The sequence below is a fragment of the Prosopis cineraria genome, unplaced genomic scaffold (genome assembly GCF_029017545.1).
Source record: "Prosopis cineraria cultivar Desert tree isolate PC_DT_omini unplaced genomic scaffold, ASM2901754v1 PC14, whole genome shotgun sequence".
Classification (NCBI taxonomy): domain Eukaryota; kingdom Viridiplantae; phylum Streptophyta; class Magnoliopsida; order Fabales; family Fabaceae; genus Prosopis; species Prosopis cineraria.
This window is the reverse complement of record NW_026555345.1, coordinates 14,290,195-14,315,335: the sequence shown is the minus strand read 5'-3', so window position 1 is coordinate 14,315,335 and position 25,141 is coordinate 14,290,195. Positions and strand designations below refer to the sequence as shown.

Genomic DNA, 25,141 nt, shown 5'->3' with positions numbered 1-25,141 from the left:
ATTATAAAAGTAGGTTAACTCAATCTCAATCCTACTTCCACCCTTCTAATACCACCTACCAAACAAGGCCTAAGTGTTAAAGCATGCTCTTTTCTTTTCTCTCTCTCTCCTTTAAGTTTTGTTTGTTTTGGTGGATTATCCCACCTTTTTCCTCTTTTGGGATTCGTGTTTCTATACCGGCTTGACACCAAAGAAGTTTTTTAGTCGTGGCATTATGCTATTTTCTTCTTGTATTATTATCCTTCGAGTATAATATTACATGGGCATTTTCTATATTGGGTTTTTGGGATATGTTTTTCTTTATTGTCCCAGAAGTTAATGAACAACTTTAATACTGCTAACACAAAATAATTTGTTTTGCTTGTTTTCTAATCATGCAGTGTGAGCATACATGGTTTGGATTTCCTCTCAAAACTGAAGCTACCTTGACTAAACTATTCTTGATTTTCTATTTCTTTGTGCAGTCTAAAAATTTTGGTAGTTGCCTGCAGTACTAAAGCCAATTTAATGTTGTCATTGTAAAACTAGACAGACTTACTGAAGGTTGTATCTAGAAGACTTACTTTTGCCACAAAGTTAGAGACACAATTTCTTTCCACCATGGCAATTAATTCATCTAGTAAATATATAAATTTTCTTCCTTTTTGATGCTGCATGCTGCAACTCTTTTTGTGAGGACAATGCATGTACTGAGTAAGGAAAATAAAATAAATTAAAATCTGTCATTAGAAAATTTAATTATACTTCTATGAATTTTGGGATAAGTTTATCAAAATGTTCGGGTAGCTCTGTTTATCTTCAAGTTCCTTGTTCGAATCCTTACAGGGCGCAAGGGGCGTTATTTATTTTTCTGTCTGATTTGCCCAAAATTACCATTATGACCTTACAAAAAAAAAAAAAAAACACACTCACACACACGGAAGAGTCAGAAATAAAAAAGACACGCGGGTTTTATTTGGGGGGATAGTTTTTCAATTTCGAAGGCTCTGGAACGGAAGACGAGAGAATGCTCTGATCAAGCCTTCATCCTCTGCCAGCCTTCTCCGTTCCAGTTGGTCGCCGGCGTGAGTGCCGAGTTCGCTGTGCTGGTGAGTAGAGCTCGTCCTTTTTCCTCCTTTTCCGTTCAGCCCGACGCTGACAAAAGCAGTAGCTCGCCTATGTGTCTGCCGTTAACGTTACTGTGGTTACATCGCTGCTGGACTCTTCCAGTCCTCCGTCCTGCTCTGCGTTGCCCGAATCTTCTCTTCTCTTGATTTGTCGTTGATCTGGCTCGAGAGAGCTTGAAATTCTTCTTTGTTTTGTGGGTCATGCCGTCGACTACTCCCCCCTCCATTTTTCCACGGCATCAGGTTTCTCTTCTTTTGCTTTAGTGTGATTGACTTAGTATGAGGAGTTTTGAATCCTTTTCCTTGTTAGATAAGAGAGTGTGTGTGTGTGTGTGTGTGTGTGTGTGAGATTAAGTGTTTGATATTCTGATTTTTTTCCCCATTGTTCTGTTGCTGTGTGTGATTGAGTAAGGAGGGGGAATTTTAACAATCTGAAATGTGTTTTATTTTATTTTATTATTTTTTCTAATCTAAAGAGCAAGATGAGGATATCATGGGTTTGAGTTTTCTTTAAGCTTAATTGATTTTTGGTGGGGAGTTGAATTTGAAAAGCATAATGAATGTGATTATGGATGATTAGAAAATTGCTGGGAAGATATTTAAAGAATAAGTTGATTTTTATGTGGTGTGATCTTTGGATGCACACAAGGTGTTTGATGAAATGGTTGTTTGGGGAATGCTAGTTATGGCATGCTGTAATATTATTTGTGTTTTTCTCTAGCATTTATATGAATCATGGTTGACTGATTATGATAGAATTTTCAACAGTTAGGTGGTCTTATTCTGTGAATAACGATAGAGATATGCTGAATAGGCTTTAAGAGGAATACAGTGCATGGTATTAGATTTGGAAAAGGAAGCATGCTCAACATTAGTGACTTAAACAAATAATCAAAAAGAGTGGCACAGAGATCGTAGGAACTTGGTATTCGTTAAAGAAAAATAGATGTTTTCTTCTTTTGACATTGAAAATAGTAGTAATAATAATATATATGACTATTAATAATACCTATCATCTACTGCCATTTTAGTCATTAAAATTGATAGAGGCTATATGGTGGATCGATAATTGGTAATTACTTAGAAAAGAGAACAAGGCAAACGTTGACAATTTGCTATTACTGTTCATTGTATAATGGGAAATATGAAACTTTGGATATCAAGCTACTTCTGACTATTATTCATGTGAAAAATCTTCTGACCATGTTTATCATCCATCCACAAATCATTAAATGCTTTCTTGAACGCTTGTGGCATAAGCTGCATTCGGTTATTTACCCTCATGGAGTGTATATCCACGTTTGTTAATTGTTTTGATAAGTCTCCAAAAATATGATTTTTAATTATTTGGTGATTTAATACTCCGTTGGTTTAAATTAGTAAATGTTACTATATTTATTTATTTTATTTAAATCTCTTATGTTCAAAGTTTATAAAAATATTTTTTATGAAATTGTTGTCTCTTTAATTTATATAATCATTGTCATGTATTCATTTTATCCTTTTAAATTTTTTTAATATTGGGATGTTATCCACCAGAAAGCATTTATTTGATCTCAGATAGCATAATTAACGTTGTATCTTCTGTTGACCTTTGAGGGCTCATTGCTGAATTGATTAGAAGATCTTTTGAGGATGCATTCCTTTTGATGTAGATGCTTAATTATGTGTTATATTTTGAATTTATGATTAGTTGCTTCATGTTAACTATAGGTAGGATTGTTATTTATAATCTATTTGTTTGTTTGTTGTGGAGGAGTAGAGCTCCACATTTCTGATTTGGGCTATATATGATTGTTGTAGAGACTTTGGAAAGTCTTACTTATAGGGGAGGTTCTACTGAAATCTTTGCAAAAAATTTAGAAAGCTTTTTGTTTAAAGGAAAATGTTTCAATGATTTCAAATGGTATTTCATATAAATTTAGATATTAGACTAGAGATTTTTTAATCAAGGCTTAGGAATGTGTGTTTATGCATACGTTCTGTGCTGGTCACGTTTAATTTTTGGGGTGTGACAATACATTTTCTACTTCTACACAAAATGTGGTAGTGTCTTGTTGTTCTTTTTGATAAGAGTGAAACTATGTTTTATTGCTTGGATCAAGGATGAAGATAATGTGGGTAATGTCAAGAGACAATTAGCAAAACTATTTGAGATATCTCTGAAGGCAACAGTACCTGATGAGCCTGATATGGAGCCTTTAATTGCTGCTTGCACAGGAAAATTTGGTGACTACCAATGGTGGGCTAATCTTTTTTTCATGTTCAATGTTTATTTGAATTGGAGAATCTAAATTTATTTTATGCCATCTTCGTCCTACTTTCAAAAGCTAAATTAGGTTATTTTCCTTTGTGCAGTAATAATGCAATGGGCAGATGGTCTAAACTAAAAGGGAAGAAGACAGAATTTAGGGGTCCTCCATCTATTGGGCAGGTATAGCCAGTGATGTTCTTTTCTTGTTTCCCTCACCATTGAATTAAATTTTTATTTGTTACTGCTAGATGATCACCTTTTTGTTTTGTTTGTGTGGGCAATCATGAGGAATCTTCCTCCTTCTGAGATTATAGAATCATGCCCTGTGGTTGGGCTTGGATTTGTCAATGTTGTCTTATCAAAGAATTGGATGGCACATGTAATTAAATTTTTCTTTTAGATTAAAATTGTGATTTGTATCTACCTAATATTTGGGTCCTTTTTTTACTTTAACTTTATTCATTTATTGTGAGATGTTGCTTAAAGTTTTTGCTTTGTTTGATTTAGTTGGTCATAAAGTGGTTTGTTTGCACTTACACTAGAAGTTCCTATTACAGAACTTACAAAGGATGCTAATTGATGGTATTGATACATGGGCACCATGACATCCAGTCCAGAGGGCAGTGGTTGATTTTTCCTCTCCCAACATTGCAAAAGAAATGCATGTTGGTCACTTGAGATCTGCCATTATTGGGGATACATTAGCTTGTATGCTTGAATTTTCACATGTGGAAGTTCTCCGCCAGAATCATGTTGGGGATTGGGGAACACAGGTAGATTTGATTTTGATGATATGCTTATAAAAGTAGCAAATGTTCCATATGGATCTATATTGTTCTGGATTTCGTGTCTTTCTAAATAGCTCTTGGACTTTGGTAGCTCATTTATGGCCATTGCTTAGCTTGGTGACTCTGTGATTCATTAACATTGAAATGGTGTTTTTAGGACTGAATAATATTTTGGGCAGTCTCTTCCTTAAGACGATGAACTTATTGAAAGCAGAGTTTGTGTTCACAAATTCGAGAGAGAAGATCTGAGTGTTTGATAGAAAGCATGAGTTGTAAAGTGGAAAAATTAAATGATTATTTTGTTTCATAGCCATGGCCTTTATGTAAATCTGTTGATTGTTATTCAAATAAGATGAGAATTAAGATAATTTCTCCAGTATTTTCTTCAACAACAATAACAACAAGCCTTTATCCCACCAGGTGAGGTCAGTTACATGGATTGCAAGACGTCATTGTGTTCTATCAGTTATCAAACTTTTAAGAATATTATTAATTAAGAGATCGCGTTTAACAACTTCCAAGAGTGTTCTCTTAGGCCTTCCTCTACCCCTCTTAATCGGGCTCAAAGTTATATGTTTCACTCTTCTCACTGGTGCCTCTTGTGGTTTTCTTTGTACAAGCCCAAACCATCTCAACTGGTTTTCTACCATTTTTTTCTCAATAGGTGCTACCCTCAATTTTTCGCGTACATGCTCATTTCGAATTTTATCTTTACGTGTATGTCCGTACATCTATCGCAACATTCTCATCTCTGCTATTCTAACTTTATACTCTTACTGTCCCATTAAAACCCAGCATTCACTACTATATAACATGGCTAGTCTGATAGCAGTACAATAAAACTTTCCTTTAAGTTTATTAAGCACTTTACGATCGCAAATAACTCCTTTAGCTTTTCTCCAATTAAACTACTTAGCTTGAATCCTATGTGAAATATCCCCACTGATTTTGTCATCATTTTGAATAATGGCTCCCAAATATCTAAACTTTTTCACTTAAGGTATAATTTGATCTTCCAATTTCATTTCCAAATTACTGTCGACTAGTCTTTTACCAAATTTACAATATAAATGTTTCGTCTTACTCCTATTCAGACGGAAACCTTTCGACTCCAATGTCCTCTTCCATAACTCAAGTTTGTAATTAACCTCTTCTCTTATATTTGTTATAAGAACTATATCATCCGTGAAGAGCATACATTTGAGAATTTCTCCTTGAATATGTTCTGTCAAAATATTTAGGATTAAGTTAAACAGATAAGGACTCAAAGATGATTCCTGATGTAGTCAAATCTTTTGTTTGACCACTAGGCGTTCTTATACTAGTTTTTACCTCCTCATATCCTGTATGACTTTAATATAAGCAATCCATACTCTCTTTTTTTTCAAGGCTTTCCAAAGCACTTCTCTTGATATATGGTCATAAGCTTTTTCCAAATCAATAAAAACCATGTGTAAATCTTTATTTTTATAACAATGCTTTTTCATTAATCCCCTTAGTAGATAAATCGCCTTTGTAAGCGATCTACCTGGCATACAACCAAATTGATTCTCTAAAATACTTATCTCCAACTCAACCTATGCTCAAATACTTTCTCTCATAATTTTATTGTGTGGCTTATGAGTTTAATCCCTTTATAGTTAGTATAATTCTGAATATCCCCTTTATTTTTATAAATAAGAATTAATGTACTTCTCCACTCATCAGGCATTTTCTTGGACCGTAAAACCACATTAAATAACTTAGTTAACCATCTCACCCCTTCTTCACCTAAATATTTTCACACTTTAATAGATATACAATCAGGTCCGTTGGCTCTAACATTTACCATTTTCTTAAGAATTTCCTTTACCTCCTTATCACGTATTATTCGATAGAATGACAAATTTTGTTCTCCTTCATCGGTTACTAAATCCTCCAAGTTATTAGATGAACCCTCTCCATTATTGAAAAGTTTGGAAAAGTAAGTTTCCCATCTATTTTTAATTTCATCGTTTGTAACTAAAATTCTTCTTTCTTCATCCTTTATACACTTTACCTGTTCTAGATCTCTTGACTTTCTTTCCTTACTCTTAGCAATCTTATCAATGTTTCGTTCTCCTTCCTTCGTCTCAAGGCTTTTATAAAATTCTTCAAAAGCTTTAGAACGAGTTTCACCCACAGTTTTCTTAGTTTCCTTTTTAGCCATAGAGTACCTCTCCCAATTTTCCTCATTGTTACACAAATGTATGGCTTTAAAACAGTTCTTCTTATGCTTGATTTTGTCCTGTACACTATTATTCCACCACCAAGACTCCTTATCTGTCGGACCAGAACCTTTTGATTCTCCCAAAACTACTTTTGCAACCTCTAGTATTTTCTTCATTGTACGATATTAAATTAGAGCATGTTTGAGTATCTTTGATATAAGCATTTTAATGAGTAAAATTAGCATTTAGCAATGGTCATTGCTATGTTGAAGAGATATCCTTACCTAAAAAATGATTTTGTTGGACCTTGGGTAATTTCTCCTTTTTGGTATTGATATTATCTTGCTCAAACATCAAAGTTTGCCTATTCGTTTTGCAGTCTGGTATGCTAATTGAATTCCTTTTTGAAAAATTTCCAAACCCAGAAAATGTCAATGAAGCAGCCATTGGAGATCTTCAGGTAACAAGATATATTAAAATGAATACAATTTCATTTAATCTTATATAGCTATTTAATCTATTGTTTTAAATGGGATTCGCTGTGTGAGCTTCTATTAATGTAATTTCATGTTATAGTGGTCAGAGTTGAGTAGGATTTTCTATAAATAGTATTTAATCCATGCAAGAAGGTATAAATGCCTATTCATGACTAAGTAAAGAATAGTTCCAACCAACGTTATATTCTCAATGTGCAGCATTGTGAACAGTTGTTTCTGACTTTTTTTTTTCCTTCAGGAGAATTACATCTAGATTCCATACAACTGTTGTAAATGGCCTTACTTCAGTTGTTGAAGGACATTACAGTAATTAATTTCTTTGTGTGGGACTTGAATATAATTCTCCCATTTTCTTCTGTGCACAATTTGAATTTGTAGTGTGCTATTTGAAATCAATCCTGTTTTCATTTTTCTAAGTTCTTGAAAGATTGAATTAAACATCATTGCTTGAATTGATATTTTATTGGTAATACTGCTCCTTTTCAATGCCTGCAATTGATATTCATCCTAGAGATGGCAATATGCATAGGCCTTGAGGGATGATGTTCTTATTAATAGCCACATTTTATGTTTCTCTCTTCATTTTTGTTATGCATATCTATTTGGTTATTTTATCATGAAAATTTTTCTTGACATTTTAGAAAGTAAATTATGGTTGGTTATTTTCTAATAAAAAGCTCTACTTTGTTAGACATTCTACAGGGCTTCAAAACAGAGATTTGACAGTGATACCGAATTTAAGCAAAGGGCACAACAGGCAGTGGTCCATCTTTAGGTAAATCATGTCAATTTTTAATTTCATAACTCTTTTTGATCTCATATGAGATCTTGGAAGACTTTATTTTAAATTGTTTGGATTTATTTTGATTTCAGTGTGGGGAAACCAAATATCATAAGGCATGGCCACAAATTTGTGAAATTAGCCGGACTGAATTCCACACGGTCTATCAATGTCTTGGAGTTCATTTGGAGGAAAAGGTGTTTGTACTAGTCTCCTTTTTGTTCACTCACCCCCCCCCGGGGCCGGGGGGGTGTTCATGATATCTTTTTATTGGTACCTTTTAGGATTTTTATGCTTGATTATTTTTCCTCGAGTTTGCTGCAAAATCTAACAGTTCAGATGCTTATTAGTCTATTATTTGAATACCTTAAGTTCTGATCTTGCAATTTTTTTTTCCTTATTTTATTATGATTGAGGGTGTGATCATTTGCCCAAATAAGATTGAAATTTATCTTTTGAAATTTTCTGATGGGCATTTGGTTTTCCTTATATTGTTAAATAACATTGGAATTTTGAAATTCAGCTTTTGTATGAAAGAGGACTCCTCAGATGCTTTATAAATTCCCAGGATTTACGATGAGCCATGAAACTTTTGAAAAAATCACTTTTGACTTGACATTGTGAACCATCTCAGTCATGATTCATGTGCTAATGTGGATTTGGGTTGAATATATTGTACAACAGTTGTAGTATTTGCAGGTGTAATCTTTGCTTGAAAAAGTAGTTTTAACATTTTTTACTATCATTGAATGATGTTATCTTCTCTCACAGGGAGAGAGCTTTTATAATCCATATATTCCTGGGGTTTTAGAGGAACTGAATAGACAAGGACTGATTGAAGAAAGCGAAGGAGTTCGTATGATATTTCTTGAAGGGGTGAACATACCACTTATTGTTGTGAAGAGTGATGGTGGCTACAACTATGCTTCAACCGACCTAGCTGCTATTTGGTAAGATTTCTTTCTTTCTTTCTTTCTTTTTTTCCTTTTTGTACCGGTTCATTTAAACAAATTTCTAAAAATATATTTCAGCTGCAAATTTCTCAATTATAAAGTAGCCAAATAGTAATGATAAATTAGCTTGCTATTTTTCTTCCCGAAGGGGTAAATTGTATTCTCAGCTATTCAAGTTGAATTTGGGATACCTAATAAAATATTACAAACTGAATATTAATTATCTTTCCATTTCATGTTGAGGACTCTGATGACTAGTCTGTTTGTTTTTGAGATTTAGCATGGCCTTTGGGTTAAATATTATGGCATTATAGTTTTTAAATTTTTCCCTGAGATTGATGAAATAAAATTGAGTCACTTATCTCGGGGAATTAAAATAAGCAAAAAAAGATTTATTTTTTATTAATTTTATTATGAGTAGTAATTAGACATTAATTTCTGATTGCAATAACATTAACATTTCAGTTTGAACAAGACTACATCAGATGGAAAACAATCATTTTGTGCCACTACTCTACTAGAAATTTTAAGTGTCTTGTTTACATAAGATGTGCAGTGTTGTCAGCTAGTACATTTAATACATTAGTTTATCGTTTTTGAGTGTATTAAGAAAATGTTTCTTTAGGCTGGAATAACAATGTTCATGAACATTTTGACAGACTAATTCCATGTATCAGTTGACTGAATCTGTTAGGTATGCTTGTATGGTAAACATCCCTCCTTTGTTTTTGCATCTTCAGTGCTGATGTTTATTTCTGTTTATCCTTATCTCAATTTTTATCTGATTATAGAAGCAAAAATATCAGCAAAAAGTTGATGATGCTATGTGCTACTTGTTCATATAGGTATAGACTAAATGGAGAAAAAACTGAGTGGATTATATACGTTACAGATGTAGGGCAACAGCAGCACTTCGATATGGTCTTTAAGGTATCTTTCAGATGCTAATGACCAAACTATTTTATGGCTCCTGCATTTTGTAGTATGATTTATTTTTACCAATATGGTCACCCCCTTATTGGTTGAATATTTTGACAAAATAATCATTTCATATTGTCTTCCTACTTTGCTTTATTAATTAATCAATGACAGCTTACGATTTAGTTTATTCTTCAAGAGGATGTATATGGTCTAAGAAGCCAGACTCGGCTCTCTGAGAGAAATGTGAAGTTCTCTGGTTCAATTTGAGTGTTACATGTTTGATACGAGTGTCAGACTTGACCAAGTATCCACTTTTGAAATATTAAAGGCTTCCCATTTCTATTTCAGGCTGTTAAGTGAGCAGGCTGGTTGCCAGCAGATGATGCTTCATATCCCAAAGCTACTCATGTAGGCTTTGGTCTTGTTCTTGGGGAAGATGGAAAACGTTTTCCAACTGGCAACACTGAAGTTGTTCGACTGGTTGATTTGCTTGATGAAGCCAAGAATCGCAGTAAAAGTGCCCTAATTGAGTGTGGTAAATTACTGGATGCCTGCTTTACTCTTGGAATGTATGAAACTTCTGGTTCAGCTTATGTGCATGCAAGCATCTACGGGAAAGAAAAAGTTCTTGTAGACTAAGATTGATGAGTGGATATGATATGAAAATATTAGGAATTAGTTAAGGCAGGGGTATAAATGTTATTTCCTTGGATTGGTACTGTTACTAATATTTAGTCTAATGGTCCAGCCCTATAAATACCCAAGTCCAGATGCACAGTGTTGTTGTTGAAACTCATTTTAATAAACGTACTATTCAGAACGTCTCGTCTACTCGTCTCTATTCTCTCCTTCTCGTCTACCTATCTTTCTTCTTCTTCTCTCTTCATCTCTTTCTATCCTAACAGTGGCATCAGAGCCAGTCCTTCCTGCCTCATATGCCCGTCACTCGTCTGCAAACAAGGATGGCTGAAGAAACAGATGCAAGACTCACGATGGTTGAAAACCAGATTGAGGGGCTCATTGCCTAGATCGCAGAACTTGTCCGCACGGTAGAAGAGTCTCGAATTCATCACGAGACCGACTCCAACGAGGCAGAAGGACACCAGCGAAGAATTGGAGAAGGACGCCAGCGACCAAGACAAGAACGAGAATATCAACCTCCTACCCGATTTACCAAGATGGAGTTTCCAAGATTTCAGAGAGGAGATGTTCTTGGATGGCTCATGAAGTGTGATCAGTATTTCTAGCTTGATAACACCCCAGATGCGTGGAAAGTCATGATGGCTAGTATTCATCTTGATGAGAAAGCCTTCCAATGGCATCAAAGCTTCATGCGCACTAGAAGGAGATGTGCGACTGGATGGGAAGAATACTCGGAAGCCATAAAGAACAGATTTGGACCCACTTATGAAGCACCCATGGCGGAACTGATGCGGCTGCGACAGACAGGGAGCTTGGGAGATTACAATGATTCTTTTGATGAAATCATATGTAAGCTGGATCTAACTGAGGAGTATCTGGTGCAGACCTATTTAGAGGGTTTACAAGAAGAATATGCTGGGCCAATGAGATTACTTAAGCCCACAACTGTTCAGGATGCAAGAAGTCTGGCCCGACTTCAAGAAATACACCTTCAGAGATCACTAGAAGCAACCACATGCCCAAGAAAGGGGTCCTACACACTGCAGAGCAACATCATGGCATATACAGCCTCTTGGCGTTCTGCGAATACCTGGGCAACACCGAAACAGAGCTTCTCACGTGATGGGTCTCGCCAAAACACAACTAAAACAGCACGGCCAACCTCAGAATCCTCAGTCTTGCAAGGCTCAGCGTCCAACACAGCAAAAGATTCATCTTCTTCTCGCCAATTTATTTTTGGGATTAAAATTCCCACAAAATTAACACCAGAGGAGGAGGCAGAACACAGAGCACAAAACCTCTGCTTTTATTGTCATAAAAAATTTTCTAGAGGCCATAATTGCCCTCAAAGACGCAAGATGCAGTTGCAATTAATAGAGCTGGATGAAAATCTGGAGGAAGAGGAGGTGGAACCTAACGAGACAGACCTTGATGAACATGAAATTCCTCCTGAATGCTATCAAATTTCAATACATGCCATTGAGGGTGAAGTTAGTATGAATTCTATGAGCCTTCAAGGATATGTGGGAAGAAGACCTATCCAAATTCTCATAGATAATGGAAGCAGCCATGATTTTCTCGATTATGACTTGGCAAAGAAGCTGGGTTGGAATGAACAAGAAGATGGATGGACTGATGCAGTGGTTGCAGGGGCTGGAAAATTGAAAATATATGGAGTTTGGAAGGCATTTAAATGGAAAATGCAAGGAGAAGACTTTGGCCGAGACCTTAGGATAATGAACATACGCAATTATGATATTGTGTTGGGCTGGGAATGGCTTAAAAGCCTTCATTATGCCTTTTGGGATTATATTTCTGCTACTATGTATTTCTGGAATGATGGAAAAATGTGTGTTTTGCAGGCGCAACCTCCATCAAAATGGCAAATGGTTGATTCTAGCAAGTTGGAAATTAAGAATGGAGACGGGTGCCAATTATTTCTACTCCAATTAGCAAAAAATAGTCAGTTTCAGAGTCAAATCCATGCTGTGCAACCAACAGAACCCATTCCAGAAGCTGTTGGTGACCTTTTGGAAGAATTTACTAGTCTTTTTGATGAACCTAAAGGTCTGCCCCCTTTTAGGAAGGGTCATAACCACCCTATTCTTTTACAAGAAGGGACAGATCCTATTAATCTCAAGCCTTATTGTTATTCTTCTGCCCAAAAGGACCTTATTGAGAAAATGGTGGGAGAGTTGTTAGCTACAGGCGTGATACAAGAGAGTAGCTCCCCTTTTGCTGCACCTATTGTATTGGTAAAAGAGAAGGATGGCTCATGGCACATGTGTATCGACTACCGTGAGCTTAATAAGAAGACAATCAAGAATAGATATCCTATTCCACTTGTGGAAGAATTGTTGGATGAATTGAAGGAAGCTAGATGGTTCACAAAGCTGGATTTGAGAGCAGGATACCATCAAATCCGAATGGAGCCTCAAGACACATTCAAAACAGCTTTCCGGTCACACTCGGGTTATTATGAGTGGTTGGTTATGCCATTTGGCTTAACCAATGCTCCAGCAACATTTCAGGGAGCAATGAACTCTATTTTTAGACCTTACTTACGCCACTTTGTTCTTGTTTTCTTTGATGGCATTTTAGTTTATAGTTCAAATTTAAATGTGCATGTTCAGCATCTAAGACTGGTGTTTGAAATTTTGCAGAAAAATCATTATTTCATCAAGAGGAGCAAGTGTACATTTGCCAACAATAAGGTGGAATACTTGGGGCACGTTATTAGTAATGGAGTGGTGGCTACTGACCCTCAAAAAATTCAAGCAGTGGTAGATTGGCCTACACCAACTACTATTAAACAATTGAGGTCCTTTTTAGGGCTTGCCGGGTACTATAGAAGGTTTATAAAGGGGTATGGACAGATAATCAAACCCTTGACGGACCTTTTGAAGAAAAATGCATTCCAGTGGCATGAAGAAGCTGCTGCCACATTCAAGAAGATGAAACAAATACTTGTTTCAGCACCTGTTTTATCTCTCCCAGATTTCAATAAAGAGTTTGTAGTGGAAACAGATGCTTGTGGAAGGGGCATTGGGGCTGTCCTGCTCCAAGGAAATCAACCCATGGCATTTTTCAGCAAGGCTTTGGGTCCCAAACAGCTCCAGCTTGCAGTTTATGAGAAGGAATTATTGGCAGTTGTCCTAGCTGTTGAGCATTGGCATCAATACCTTGAAAGAAGAGGGTTTATTATCAAAACAGATCAGCAAAGCCTTCGATTTTTGTTGGGACAGAAGTTGAAAACCCCTTTTCAGATGTATTGGGTTACAAAGTTAATGGGGTATGATTATGAAATTCATTATAAAAAAGGGAATGATAACACAGCTGCAGATGCTCTTTCTCGACTCTCACGACCTTAGTTACTTCAGATGACTCTAGATACATCATCTCCAGAATTATTACACAAGCTTGAGGAGAGTTGGGAGTTGGATCCAGATCTCAAGGGCCTTATTTCTGAGTTACAAAGACAAAATGGCAGTATTAAAGCCTATTCTTGGGATGGCAAATTCCTTAGAAGAAATGGGAAGCTGGTGGTAGGGGAAAGTCCAGCCTTGAGGCAATTTATTCTAGAATGGTTACACACCAGTGCTCAAGGGGGACACTCTGGAATACAAGCCACATATCAGAAAATCAAAGGGTTATTTTGGTGGAAGAAAATGTTACGAGATGTGCAGGATTTTGTCAAAAATTGTGACACTTGTGCCCGTTGTAAGTATGAGATAGTGGCAAGTCCAAGGTTGTTACAGCCACTACAATTCCGAGTAAGGTGTGGGAAAGTGTTACTATGGATTTCATCAAAGGGCTCCCTAAATCAAGTGGGAAGGAAGTCATTTGGGTTGTCGTAGATAGAATGAGCAAGTATGCCCATTTTATGGCCCTATCTCACCCATTTTCAGCTTCTACGTTAGCTCAAGCATTCTTGGATAATATATATAAATTGCATGGAGCCCCGGTTGAAGTGATAAGTGATAGGGATCCAGTGTTTATTAGTAATTTTTGGAAGGAGTTCCTCAAGGTGATTAGAGTGGAGCAAAAGCTTACTTCTTCCTACCATCCCCAAACCGATGGTCAATCCGAGGTGCTCAATCGGTGTTTGGAAACTTATCTACGTTGTATGTGTTGGGAGAATCCTAAAGAATGGAGTAAATGGTTATCACTTGCTGAATGGTGGTATAATACTAGTTTCCATACTTCCATTAAGGCTACTCCTTATGAATTACTTTATGGGCAGAAACCTCCTCTATATGTTCCTTATTTGCCTAGATTAGCAATCGTTGAAGCTGTAGACAGGAGTTTTGAGGCAAGGGAACGCATGATTGGAGTTTTAAGGCATCATTTGCATAGAGCAGCGAATTTAATGAAGCAAAGGGCTGATTTGAAAAGATCTGATTGAGAGTTTGAAGGTCAATGGGTGTTTTTGAAATTACAGCCTCATAGGCAAATCTCTATTACCTCTAGAAGCACTCAAAAGCTAGCACCAAGGTACTTTGGGCCTTATAAAGTGCTCAAAAGGATTGGGAAGGTTGTGTACAGACTGGAATTACCTCCTAGTTCCAGAACTCATTCCACTTTTCATGTTTCTCTCCTCAAGTTATGCCCTGACCCATCAGTGAAGCAGCGACATCCGCCTGATGAATGGCCAGAAATCCCAGAAATGTTATTTCCTGAGAAGGTATTAAACAAGCGAGTGGGAAGGAAGAAAGGAAGGATTATTACTGAAGTGTTAGTTCAGTGGAAAGGCTTGCCAGATGAGGAAGCTACATGGCTGTCTCAGTTCAAATTTCAAAAACAGTTTCCGGATTTTCCTCTTTTTGATCCTTGAGGGCAAGGATGTTGGGGAGGGGAGTATTGATATGAAAATATTAGGAATTAGTTAGGGCAGGGGTATAAATGTTATTTCCTTGGGTCGGTACTGTTACTAATATTTAGTCTAATGGTCCAGCCCTATAAATACCCAAGTCCAGATGCACAGTGTTGTTGTTGAAACTCATTTTAATAAACATACTATTCAGAACGTCTCGTCTACTCGTTTCTATTCTCTCCTTCTCGTCTACCTATCTTTCTTCTTCTTCTCTCTTCATCTCTTTCTATCCTAACAGGATATGCCTATTTTGATACCATTTACTTAGATTTTAACACTGGAAGATAACCTTCAAATTGTTGATGTTCTTTAGAAATGGCTTAAGATTGGTCTGTGGAGGAGGTTGAGAAGACGGCAGAGACTGTTGGTTATGGTGCTGTTAAGTAAGTCACTCTTTCTTCTAAAAGTATGTTAAAGTTTTCTTGCTTAGTTAAACTAAAATATTGCTGGCAGATAACATTAGTTAAAGTATAAACAGTCCTGGCTTAGGCATCCTTTGTTTACATTAAAATAAAATGTATATCCAGTCCATTTTTTAAAATTTTCCCTCTATTTGAAGGGATAATTGACATTTTGTCCTAAGATATTGAGTTATATGACCGTAATACTTATAGTGTTACTTTGGATGTATACATATGTATATATGTGGTAGAGAAGTCTCGGACTGAATACTTACATGTTATATTTAAGGTGCCTTTAATTTAAATAAGAGCTACAGCTGTGAATTGTGTTGGCATATACAAATTCCCCCCTATAATTTAAGGAGCTTTGGTTGTTGGAAAAGATGGGAATGGAATGGATTAAAAAAATAAGAACAAAAATGAACTAAATTATGCTCCCTTTCATGGTGTGATAAAGCCTAATACCACTTATAACAAGTATGAGAATCACCATATCATCTAAAAACCTCATGAATCATGACTCCCAATTTCATAAACTAAGTTACTCTCCTTCCCTCACAAACATGGTTGACTCATCTACCTTCCACATTCTAATCATTTTATTTTTGTCTTTATTTCTTTAATCCATTCCTTCCCCTTCTTTTCCTGCAGCCAAACGGGGCCTAAGTAAATATATTAATACATATAGCAACTTCTATCCTTCCAAGTGTGCAATCAGTTGTCTATTTCTGTGCCATTGACATGAAGGTTTATTTTATTTCGGTAAGGTATGGTTATTTTAATGGTTATGCTTCAATGTAACAATCTTTGTGAATTAGGCTGATGTTAGCAATAAGAATGTTAAAGGAGGGGTAGCCTCTTATTTCTTTCTCTTTAATTTGTCTTGACAGGTGTGCTGACCTGAAGAACAAAGATTAACAAGTTACACATTCAACTTTGATCAGATGCTCAGCGATAAGGTGCGGTATCAGCATGTAAATTTTAAGTACTCCAATGAAGCTAAGGGCAAGAATCGTGTTGATTTCAGGACCATTATCCCCTACCACCATTTTTACAAGCCATAATCGTATACTCTCTTTGACTTCATAATTTCTTTGAAAATGGTTAAAAGCTACCCGTAAATATGTGTGTATTAAATTTGTATAAGTGGTTGCAGAAATCTCTGTATCTTCCACAAAAACTGTTGGTTATGATGTTAATGTTGTCTTACCAACCTAATGTGAAACAGGACAATACTGCTGTCTATTTATTGTATGCTCATGCCCGGACCTGTTCCATTATCAGGAAATCTGGTAAAGACAGAAGAGTTAAAAAGAGTAAGTTCCTTTTTTCCTCCTGGGGTTCTGCCTATGTTTGAATAAATTGCTTTTTTCCATGGTTGATATGACACTTCCCAGTACTCATCGAATGTAATTGTGAGCTGTGATAATAATCTGCTAAAGATGTTAGATTAAGCAACATGGATCTTAAGATAGTAGACGATACCACAAATCACAAAGTTGAAGTACTTGGGATCAATTCTACACTATGAAGCACCGACATAGGTATGAGTATCAGATACGATATGGCATGACATGCGGACATGGCAATTTTAAAAAATTTTAGGATATGGGTATGGCTATATAAATAATTAAATATTAAATATTTAGATACATACATATTTTTTCAATACAATGTCTTGCAATTTTAATATGAGGAGAGCTAATAAAAATTTAAAACAAATAAATAAAATTATAAAAATTGTCTTTTCTTCGGGGAGAAAAAGATAAACTTATGTTAGCATAAAAGGAAAGAAAATAAAATAAGACACAAGTTATCTAAAAACGTGTGTGACTGTGAGCATGCCATGAATTAGTGATAGAAGTAAATTTAGAACATGGGTCTAAGTGTGTAAATTCAGTGGAATATTGTCCTGATATTCTCCTGATCTCCATCATAGTAAATTTAAAACATTGGTCCAAGTGTGTAACTCTATGAGCATGCCATGAACTAATGAAAGAAATAAAGGGAAGATGGAAGATATTAGGAGAACAACGAAGGACGCAGGCAAGAAATGGATGAAGTTGACAGCAGTTTCAGGGTCATTGGAGGCGATGAAGTCGACGAAGTAGATCAGCTAGTTGAGTGATGCGAATTGATTGGGTCAAGTGGAGGTGATGTAGTCGATGATGTATTGCAGAGAAGGATCAGGCAACAAAGCAGATCATTGGTTTTGCGTTTTGGGAATGAACTTAGACTACCAGAAAATGCTGAACATGAAGCAAGGTCACAACTCCTGTAGTTTCACCATCAGAGATAGAGCGAAGCAGGTGGCGAGGGATTTGGGAATGAACTTGACGAAGCAAGGCATTTGGTTTGATAGGAAAAAAGAAGCCAAAATGATGTGTCTTGTGTATAACCCATACTCGCCTGTATCCACCCATGCTCGCCTGCATCAAAACATATCAACAAAAAATAAAAACATCAAACACATCACACTCACGTTCAGGACGTGTGTCCATGTCGGATACATATTTGACAGGAACACGCGCCTATTTTGGTGAGTCCATGCTTCCTAGATCTACAAAATAATGGGGAAATTGATAATGATGTTACACATAGGATACAAGCTGAGTAAATGAAATGAAGGTGTCATGAGTTCTTTGTGATTGTAAGGTCCATGTAGAGCTTTATAGAAAATTTTATAGAATTGCTATAAGGCTAGCAATGTTATATGATTGTGAATGTTAGGCATTAAAGGGACAACATGAGCATAAAATGGGAATTGTAGGGATGGAGGTGTTCAGATAGATGTGTGGCTATACAAGGAAGGACAAGATATGTAATGATTATATAATAGGACTAGTTGGTTGGCATCTATTGAGGATAAAATATAGAAGATCATTTAAGATGGTTTGTTCATGTGTAAGAAGGCCAGTGGATGTGCCTGTAAAGTGGGGTGAGCGTATAATCTTTAGCCTATGAAGAGAGCCAGAGGGAGACTAAGAAGAATGCTTAAAGCAGTGATTAATCAAGATCTCCTGGCTAATGGCTTATTGGTAGAGTTGGTCTTGGACAAAACACGATGGTGCCGAGTGATCTATTTAGTTGACCCCATTTAGTAGAATGAGGTTTTTGTTGTTGTTATTTTTACTCATAAGATTTGAGTATTGGACAGCTTGAGTTTTGAAATGATCTTCTGACTCCTTTGCTGTTTTATGCATCCATTTAAAAGGGAACATGATTTAATTGTATGTGTGGATCGCCCAAGACTAGTGTTGTCGTACTAAATATTCCACTCGTGTTTATATATTGTCAGTCTGCTAAATTCCCAGCTTGTATGTAGTGCTGCGTATTTTATGCTTATTTACTTGATGTGACAGACTGGGAGAATAGCATTGGATCATCAAGATGAGCGTGCACTGGGGCTCCATTTGCTGCAATTCTCTGAGGTAGGACACGTCAAAAGGATGTGTGCTTTAATTCTTATGCTTTGACCTATAATCCGTACTTCAATATTTAGAATTTGATCAGTCGTGCTACTTCACTTCCTTCAAGCACGAGATTGGGATGAGATCTCAACTCTAATGCTGCATTGTGTTCCAGCTTATTGGTTAATCCATAACGATGCTTAAATTCCTTTTGTTTGACTTTCTGCTTCTTTATTTTTCAGGTTGTTGAGGAGGCATGGACCAATTTGTTGTCCAACGTGTTGTGTGAATGCCTATATAATTTATCAGAGAACTTCGCAAAAGTTTTATTCCAATTGTCAGGTATAATCTTGACAACCAATTTATGCTTTATGTTCATATTTTTCTTGTCAATCTGTGGCGGGCCTAGAGTGAAGCTCACAATTTTAGCATGCTATACTATTCATGAGCCATGAACAACGCAATTCATTCCTCAAACTTCATACAATGCAAGGAACATACATCTAGCTTGCAAAATTTCTCATGTGCCTGCTAAATGATGCGTTGTAACCTTGAAAAGCTAAATGATTGGTCATTAATCAGCTGAAACTTGTTCTTAACCTGATGGAGACTTGGTAGCTGAAACTTGGTAGTATGGAATGCTTAATGGGATATTTAAGTGGGTTGATTTTCTTACTTTAGTAGCAAGCTTTTGGGGTAGGGTTCTCTGTTCTACCTAATTACCCATTAATTATTATTAGGGCCAAGTTGTCAAAGGTTCCAGAGAGGCCTGCCCATGGCAGGTTTTGACCGGCAGGAACTCAAGTGCCATGAAGTGTAGCCATCGGGATGTCAACTTTCATTTTTTTTTTTTTTGGGGGGGGGGGAATTGATGTAGACTTAGTAGTAATGGATACCTAAGTAGGATGAGAAACCTTGTTCCGAAAACTAGCTCTTGAAGTAAAAGCACCAACCCACTTAAATACTCTATTGAGCATTCCAAACTACTTAATATGGGACTTGGTATCCCATGTTATTAAGTCTCTATCAACTTTATTGTGTTGAAAAAAAAAATTTTAAGTTGTAGAGTCTGAATTGATATGTACAGGTTAAGAATACTGACTCAAGCAAATGAGATCACAGGTTGTTGGGTCGCCTGAGGAAACAAGTAGACTCTTGCTTTGCGAAGCAACTGCCACTGTGATGAGAAAGTGCTTTTATCTCCTTGGGATTGTACCTGTCTACAGGATATGATTTATCTTAAAGTGTAAAATACACAATTTTTGCGGCTGTCATTTTTTGTACACCTCTTTAGACTTGTTAATTTAAAACTCATCTGTCTTTCCCGGGGCTTTAGATTCCTGTTATGCCCACATGGCCGGAAGGAATCGGGTTAAAAAGATGAGTGCTGTAATATTTGAGCTGACTTCTATTTGACATGATGTGCCCCTGATCCCAATTTTCTTCATCTTTGTGTTGTGAGCTTGTAACCATATACCTTGTCCAAATTATGACACAACTTGTTAGGAAAATTGCACCTCCTTTTCTTTTCCTCAACTTGCATTGTCCCTCAAGTATTAAGATGATTAATTTAAAAAAAAATAATCCTAATGTGACATGATTGATGGAGTACGTGTTTTTATTTAATATATTAGTTTCAACGTGTATCAGTTATTATTATTATTTTTTTCATTCTCTTGCCTAATAATCATGTATGAGTTTTTCATTGCACTCCTCAACCATTTCACTTCCGCTACGTATTTGGACATTTGGATTGTTAGATTTGCGGTGAATGGTAATGGTATTTGGTACTGTAAAGTTAGATTCGATTATAGTTGGTTCATGTATAAATATTTTTTTCAATATGATTTTTATACTAAATCCTTGAAATTGGGAACTTAATCCTTTTTAACCTAAGCACTCTTAGTGAATTGTTAGATTTTTTACCAACTGATTGTACTTCACTTAGAACTTGGTCTAGATGGTGAAAACTGAAATGAAAATAGAGGAGAAAAAAATTGGGACAAAATAATTTCAAAAATAATTTCTTTTACTATTTTTATGTGTTTATTTTTTTTTTAGTTTTCTTTTTCTCTATTTTTCTTTCCTTTTTAAAAGGTTAACAACATAATATGAATATTTTAGTTGACTCGTATGGTAGGACTGGTAAACCGGTAAATCAAAATGTTTTGTTTATTATTTTGATTACGTTTGACTATAGTTTTGATAATCAGTTTATTAATCTTTAAATTAATCTTTAATTTCAAAATGTTTTGTTTATTAATCTTTAAATTAGTATTTAAACTAGTTTAATAATCAGTTTGGTTTTTAATACCTAAGTTAAAAGAAAGTAAAATACGGAAAGGCATGAACCCATTCTCACCCAAAAAAAACAAAAGGGAAAAAACCCCACTCGCTCGCTCACTCTATAACGGTTTCACTGGAATCAACTTTGGAGGGTAATATATGAACGGCAGGAAGTTTGGTAGATACAATGCATGAAGGAAAAAGGAGCGAAAGATACAGGCACTGCATTATTCTTCTCACATTCTAATTATTAAAGATAATTGGGGTAATGATTCTCCCACCGTCCCAATTGATAATTATGATAATGATATCCTAATAGGTTATCTCTTGTAGGGTTGTATTATTAGCCAAAACAAACCACATATGAACAAGGACCACCATGGAAAATGATAAAGCAATAAAAACTTATGCCCACGATCTTTAGCATGAAGGTGCGAGATTCATGTGAAGGAAGTATCGGCTGAAAAATAGGTTAATTATTCTGTCATATATTAAAAGAAAATAAAGAAAAATTTAATATAACTCGCAATTGTAACAGAACCCACCAAAATTTTTCAAATTTTTTGGGCATGAATTAAAGAAGTAAGCTCTAGATAACTGGTTTGAATCTCAAAATTAGTTCTTGTGTACAATGGAGAGCCCGAAGCTCCCAGAAAAGTCCCTCTTCTGCTACCGAGTGCAGAAACCAAAGATCCTGATCTTGAAGACTAATCCTTTGATATTGTGGCCTTGGGATTAATGTGTGATATAACTTTGTGTCTGTCCGGATCCAAATCTCCTCCATAGCTTTTGCTTATTGACTTCATTTTCTTTCTGCAAAACGTGGCTTTCTTAGGAAGATCTTCTATGCTCTCCACTGTTGCTAAAGAAGTGAAAGACTGAGCCTTCCCTTCATAAAACATTGATAACCCTCTCCTGCATCAATTCACAACATCCAATCTCCGTTAATATATATATATATATACATATATTTTGTTAGGTTGTTGAAGTGTGAATGAAATTAGTTGAAGTGAAAGTTAGATATCAGATGAAATTAAGCTTAATAACCTCTTTTTATTTCTCAAATTATTTCTACAACTGGCAACCACTAATCTCTCAAGAAATATCTGAATATCATTTACGAAGTTATATTCTCCCAACAGAATCGATATCTGGAATGATATTTAAGGGTACAGATCATTCATGCCACACCCACTGGTTGATGAGGCTTAATAAATTGAGTGATTACCTTCAGATGTGGCGTCTCCTGTTATTATTGCCCGTTTCTCCTCTCCCCATTATTCCTAGCACACACACACATATATATAGAAAAGAAAAGAAACACAAGGCAGGAAATTCCTTACTTTATAGGAAGATGGTTCATGAGCTGGGACAGTTCATATAAAGGTCCCTTTTTTGTTTGTGTTGATGAAGAAGAAGAAGAAGATGATGTTTTTGAAGAGTCTGCTGCCTCCTCCTCAGAGGATAATTCTGATAAAGAGGATGATGAACTCAGAGTGTTCATTGAATCTTCTGAGATAGATCCAAATCCAATGGATGATATTGAATCGTCATCATCAGCTTTTTTGAGATCCCAAGTCGTGTTTCTTCCTACCTCCATAATTCTCTGGGCGAATTTGTTTTCGGGGAGTTTTGATCTGTCAAGGAGAGAACGAAGAATAGTTCCTGAGCATGCACAGATCCCACATACTTGTTTGCATGAAGATGTGTGTTTGACAGAACAAAACGGCGTCTTTTATATATATATATATATATATATATATATATAATGCACACTCAGACACTCGAATGAAGAAGAAATATGGATAACATTGACCAACGTTATTTATTGTTTTTGTAATGCTTGTTTATCTCAACAAAAGAAAAAAAAAAGGTCATTATCAGTCACGGTTTATGATGCAAAATTCAGGCCTACTAAGATAGAGGATAAGATCTAAATCGAACATGTATATCCATATCTTGAGACACCATCATCATTCTCTCTCTCCCCTTCCCTCTCTCTCTCTCTATTAATTTTGAAATAGTGATTAGGTTGAGTGAGTGGCAGTAAGGATTTGGTTTTCTTTAAATAGGGCTAATATTCAAATCTATTATAAATGAGAGAAATCACGTTAACAGATCTATCTCTCTTTCTATATATTAATTTTGAAAGAGAGAATCGCACTTAAAAATTCAGAATCAAGAAAATCCCAACTAAGACCCTATAAAATTTGAATTGATTCTGTTGGTTCAAAAATCCTTACGCAATTAAATTGTCTTATGAAACGAGAAATTTCGGTCAAGAAAGGAAGACCAGTGGGATTCAAATCAAGGACAATTTCATCATTTCACAAGACAACTTAATTGCATGGGGGTTCTTTGGGCATGCAGAATCAATTCAGATTTTTATTAGGCTTTAATTGTGATTTTCTTGGTTTTTGGGGTCTTAGGTGCGATTCTTTTATTTTTGGAAATGCTGATTGGGTTGAGTGAATGGTTGGTTTTATTAGTAGTAAGGATTTGAGATAGACATTATGAGAAGAGGGCTATTTTAATCTCAATTAATTCAGAGTCGCTACTCGGATTTGATTAATATAACAGTACTATAGATAGATTAGATGTCATGATAATTGTATAAAAAATTATTTTTGTCATAATTTGAATCTAACGCGTCAATTTTGCTTCACAATAATGGGTATAAATGAAAATATTCGAATATTGAGAAAAACTGAGAGAATGCCCGGAAAAAAAAAATAATGGAAAGGATAAAGTTTGATTTTTTGCATGAGGATATTATATATTTGCAACAACCCTTATTTAGACTTAACGCGTGTTCTACTCATTCTTACTGTGCTTGTCGCTTAATTATCGGACTTCCACAAAGGGGACTGTTCATTCCTCATTTGAATCACGCAAATAAGGTACATGATAAGCACAATATAACTTTTATTCTTTAAGTTTATTTCAGTTATTGATTTAGTTTTATTAATTTAATCTATTAACTTTAATTAGATTATTGATTTAATGTTTATTATTTAAAAACAGAAATTATATTGTTAAAATTTACTGATTTGAATAACAGAATATTAATCACAACCAAACAGATTAATAATAAAAACAAATATAATTATTTAGGTAAAAAAATAAACTTCAAAATTTTAGAAAACGAGAAAAAACACTGTGTAAGAGATTACATTGGTAAAACTTAAACTAATTTGAGGGTTAATTTACTAGCATTTATATGTGTGTGTGTGTGAGTGAAGTAATCAATATACTTTATACATTATATTATTTTGAGAGTTAATTTGTATTTTAAAATATAAATGACTCACGTAATAATTTAAAAAAGCATAGAAACTAAATCAATAAAAATTAAATTTAAAGTACTAAATTAATAATTGAGAAAAATTTGAGGGATTAAAAGTTTCATGATCATGTATTATATTTTTAAAGAAATAAAGCATAGAATTAAAAAAAATTACATTATTGACTTAAAAATAAAAATGATGATTGTTCATCTCTCCTTGTCCCAAAATTTTTTAGAAAAAATGACATATAGGTCCCACACAAAAAAAATTTTACCACAATGTCCTACAAAATAAATCTTGTGATTGTTAGATATTATAAAATATTTATGAGTATTTCAAAAGAAATTTTTATAATTTAATAATATTGATTTCTATAACCCTTACTTAAATCTTATTTTTACCAACTTGGAGTTATAGCATTTAAGGATTTTAATCACCTTTTTTTTAATTTAGTGACATTAAAAGGGTTTAATATTTATTTAAAAGCTTCTTTAATGTTTAAAATGGCCTAAGTTATGAGGCTTAATTTGTTTTAATTATTTTAAAACTGATGTTTGATGGTTTATTAAGGGAACCTTCTGGTTGTGACTATATATAGCCCAAGGAGTGCAATGTACCTGGTGCCAAGCTCTAAAGTTCTCAATATCTTCCTATGTATTGTGTTGCTTGAGTATATTCTGTTAGTTTTTATTGTTCTGTGGCCTTGCTTAATTTGCAAGATGAGTTTGTTTAATTCTAGGGAGTTACCGTGTG

At 35.2% G+C, this 25,141-nt stretch overlaps 1 protein-coding gene and 1 pseudogene across 2 annotated transcripts; one reads left to right on the top strand and one right to left on the bottom strand.

Moving 5' to 3' along the window:
• The first annotated feature begins 972 nt into the window (after positions 1-972).
• Positions 973-20,351, top strand: LOC129292509 (arginine--tRNA ligase, chloroplastic/mitochondrial-like; annotated as a pseudogene).
• Positions 20,352-21,546: 1,195 nt separating this feature from the next.
• LOC129293643 (protein OXIDATIVE STRESS 3-like) lies at positions 21,547-22,875 on the bottom strand. Of its 2 annotated transcripts, none has more exons than XM_054931710.1 (2): positions 22,445-22,853; positions 21,547-22,016 (listed from the first exon to the last, which is right to left on the bottom strand). In XM_054931710.1, the coding sequence occupies exons 1-2, from the start codon at positions 22,699-22,701 to the stop codon at positions 21,809-21,811; spliced, it is 465 nt and encodes a 154-aa protein (XP_054787685.1). In that variant the 5' UTR covers positions 22,702-22,853; the 3' UTR covers positions 21,547-21,808. The 2 variants fall into 2 exon arrangements, 1 of the variants encoding a protein (XP_054787685.1); XR_008589188.1 differs by having other exon boundaries at positions 21,877-22,016; positions 22,330-22,875.
• Between the last annotated feature and the right edge of the window lie 2,266 nt (positions 22,876-25,141).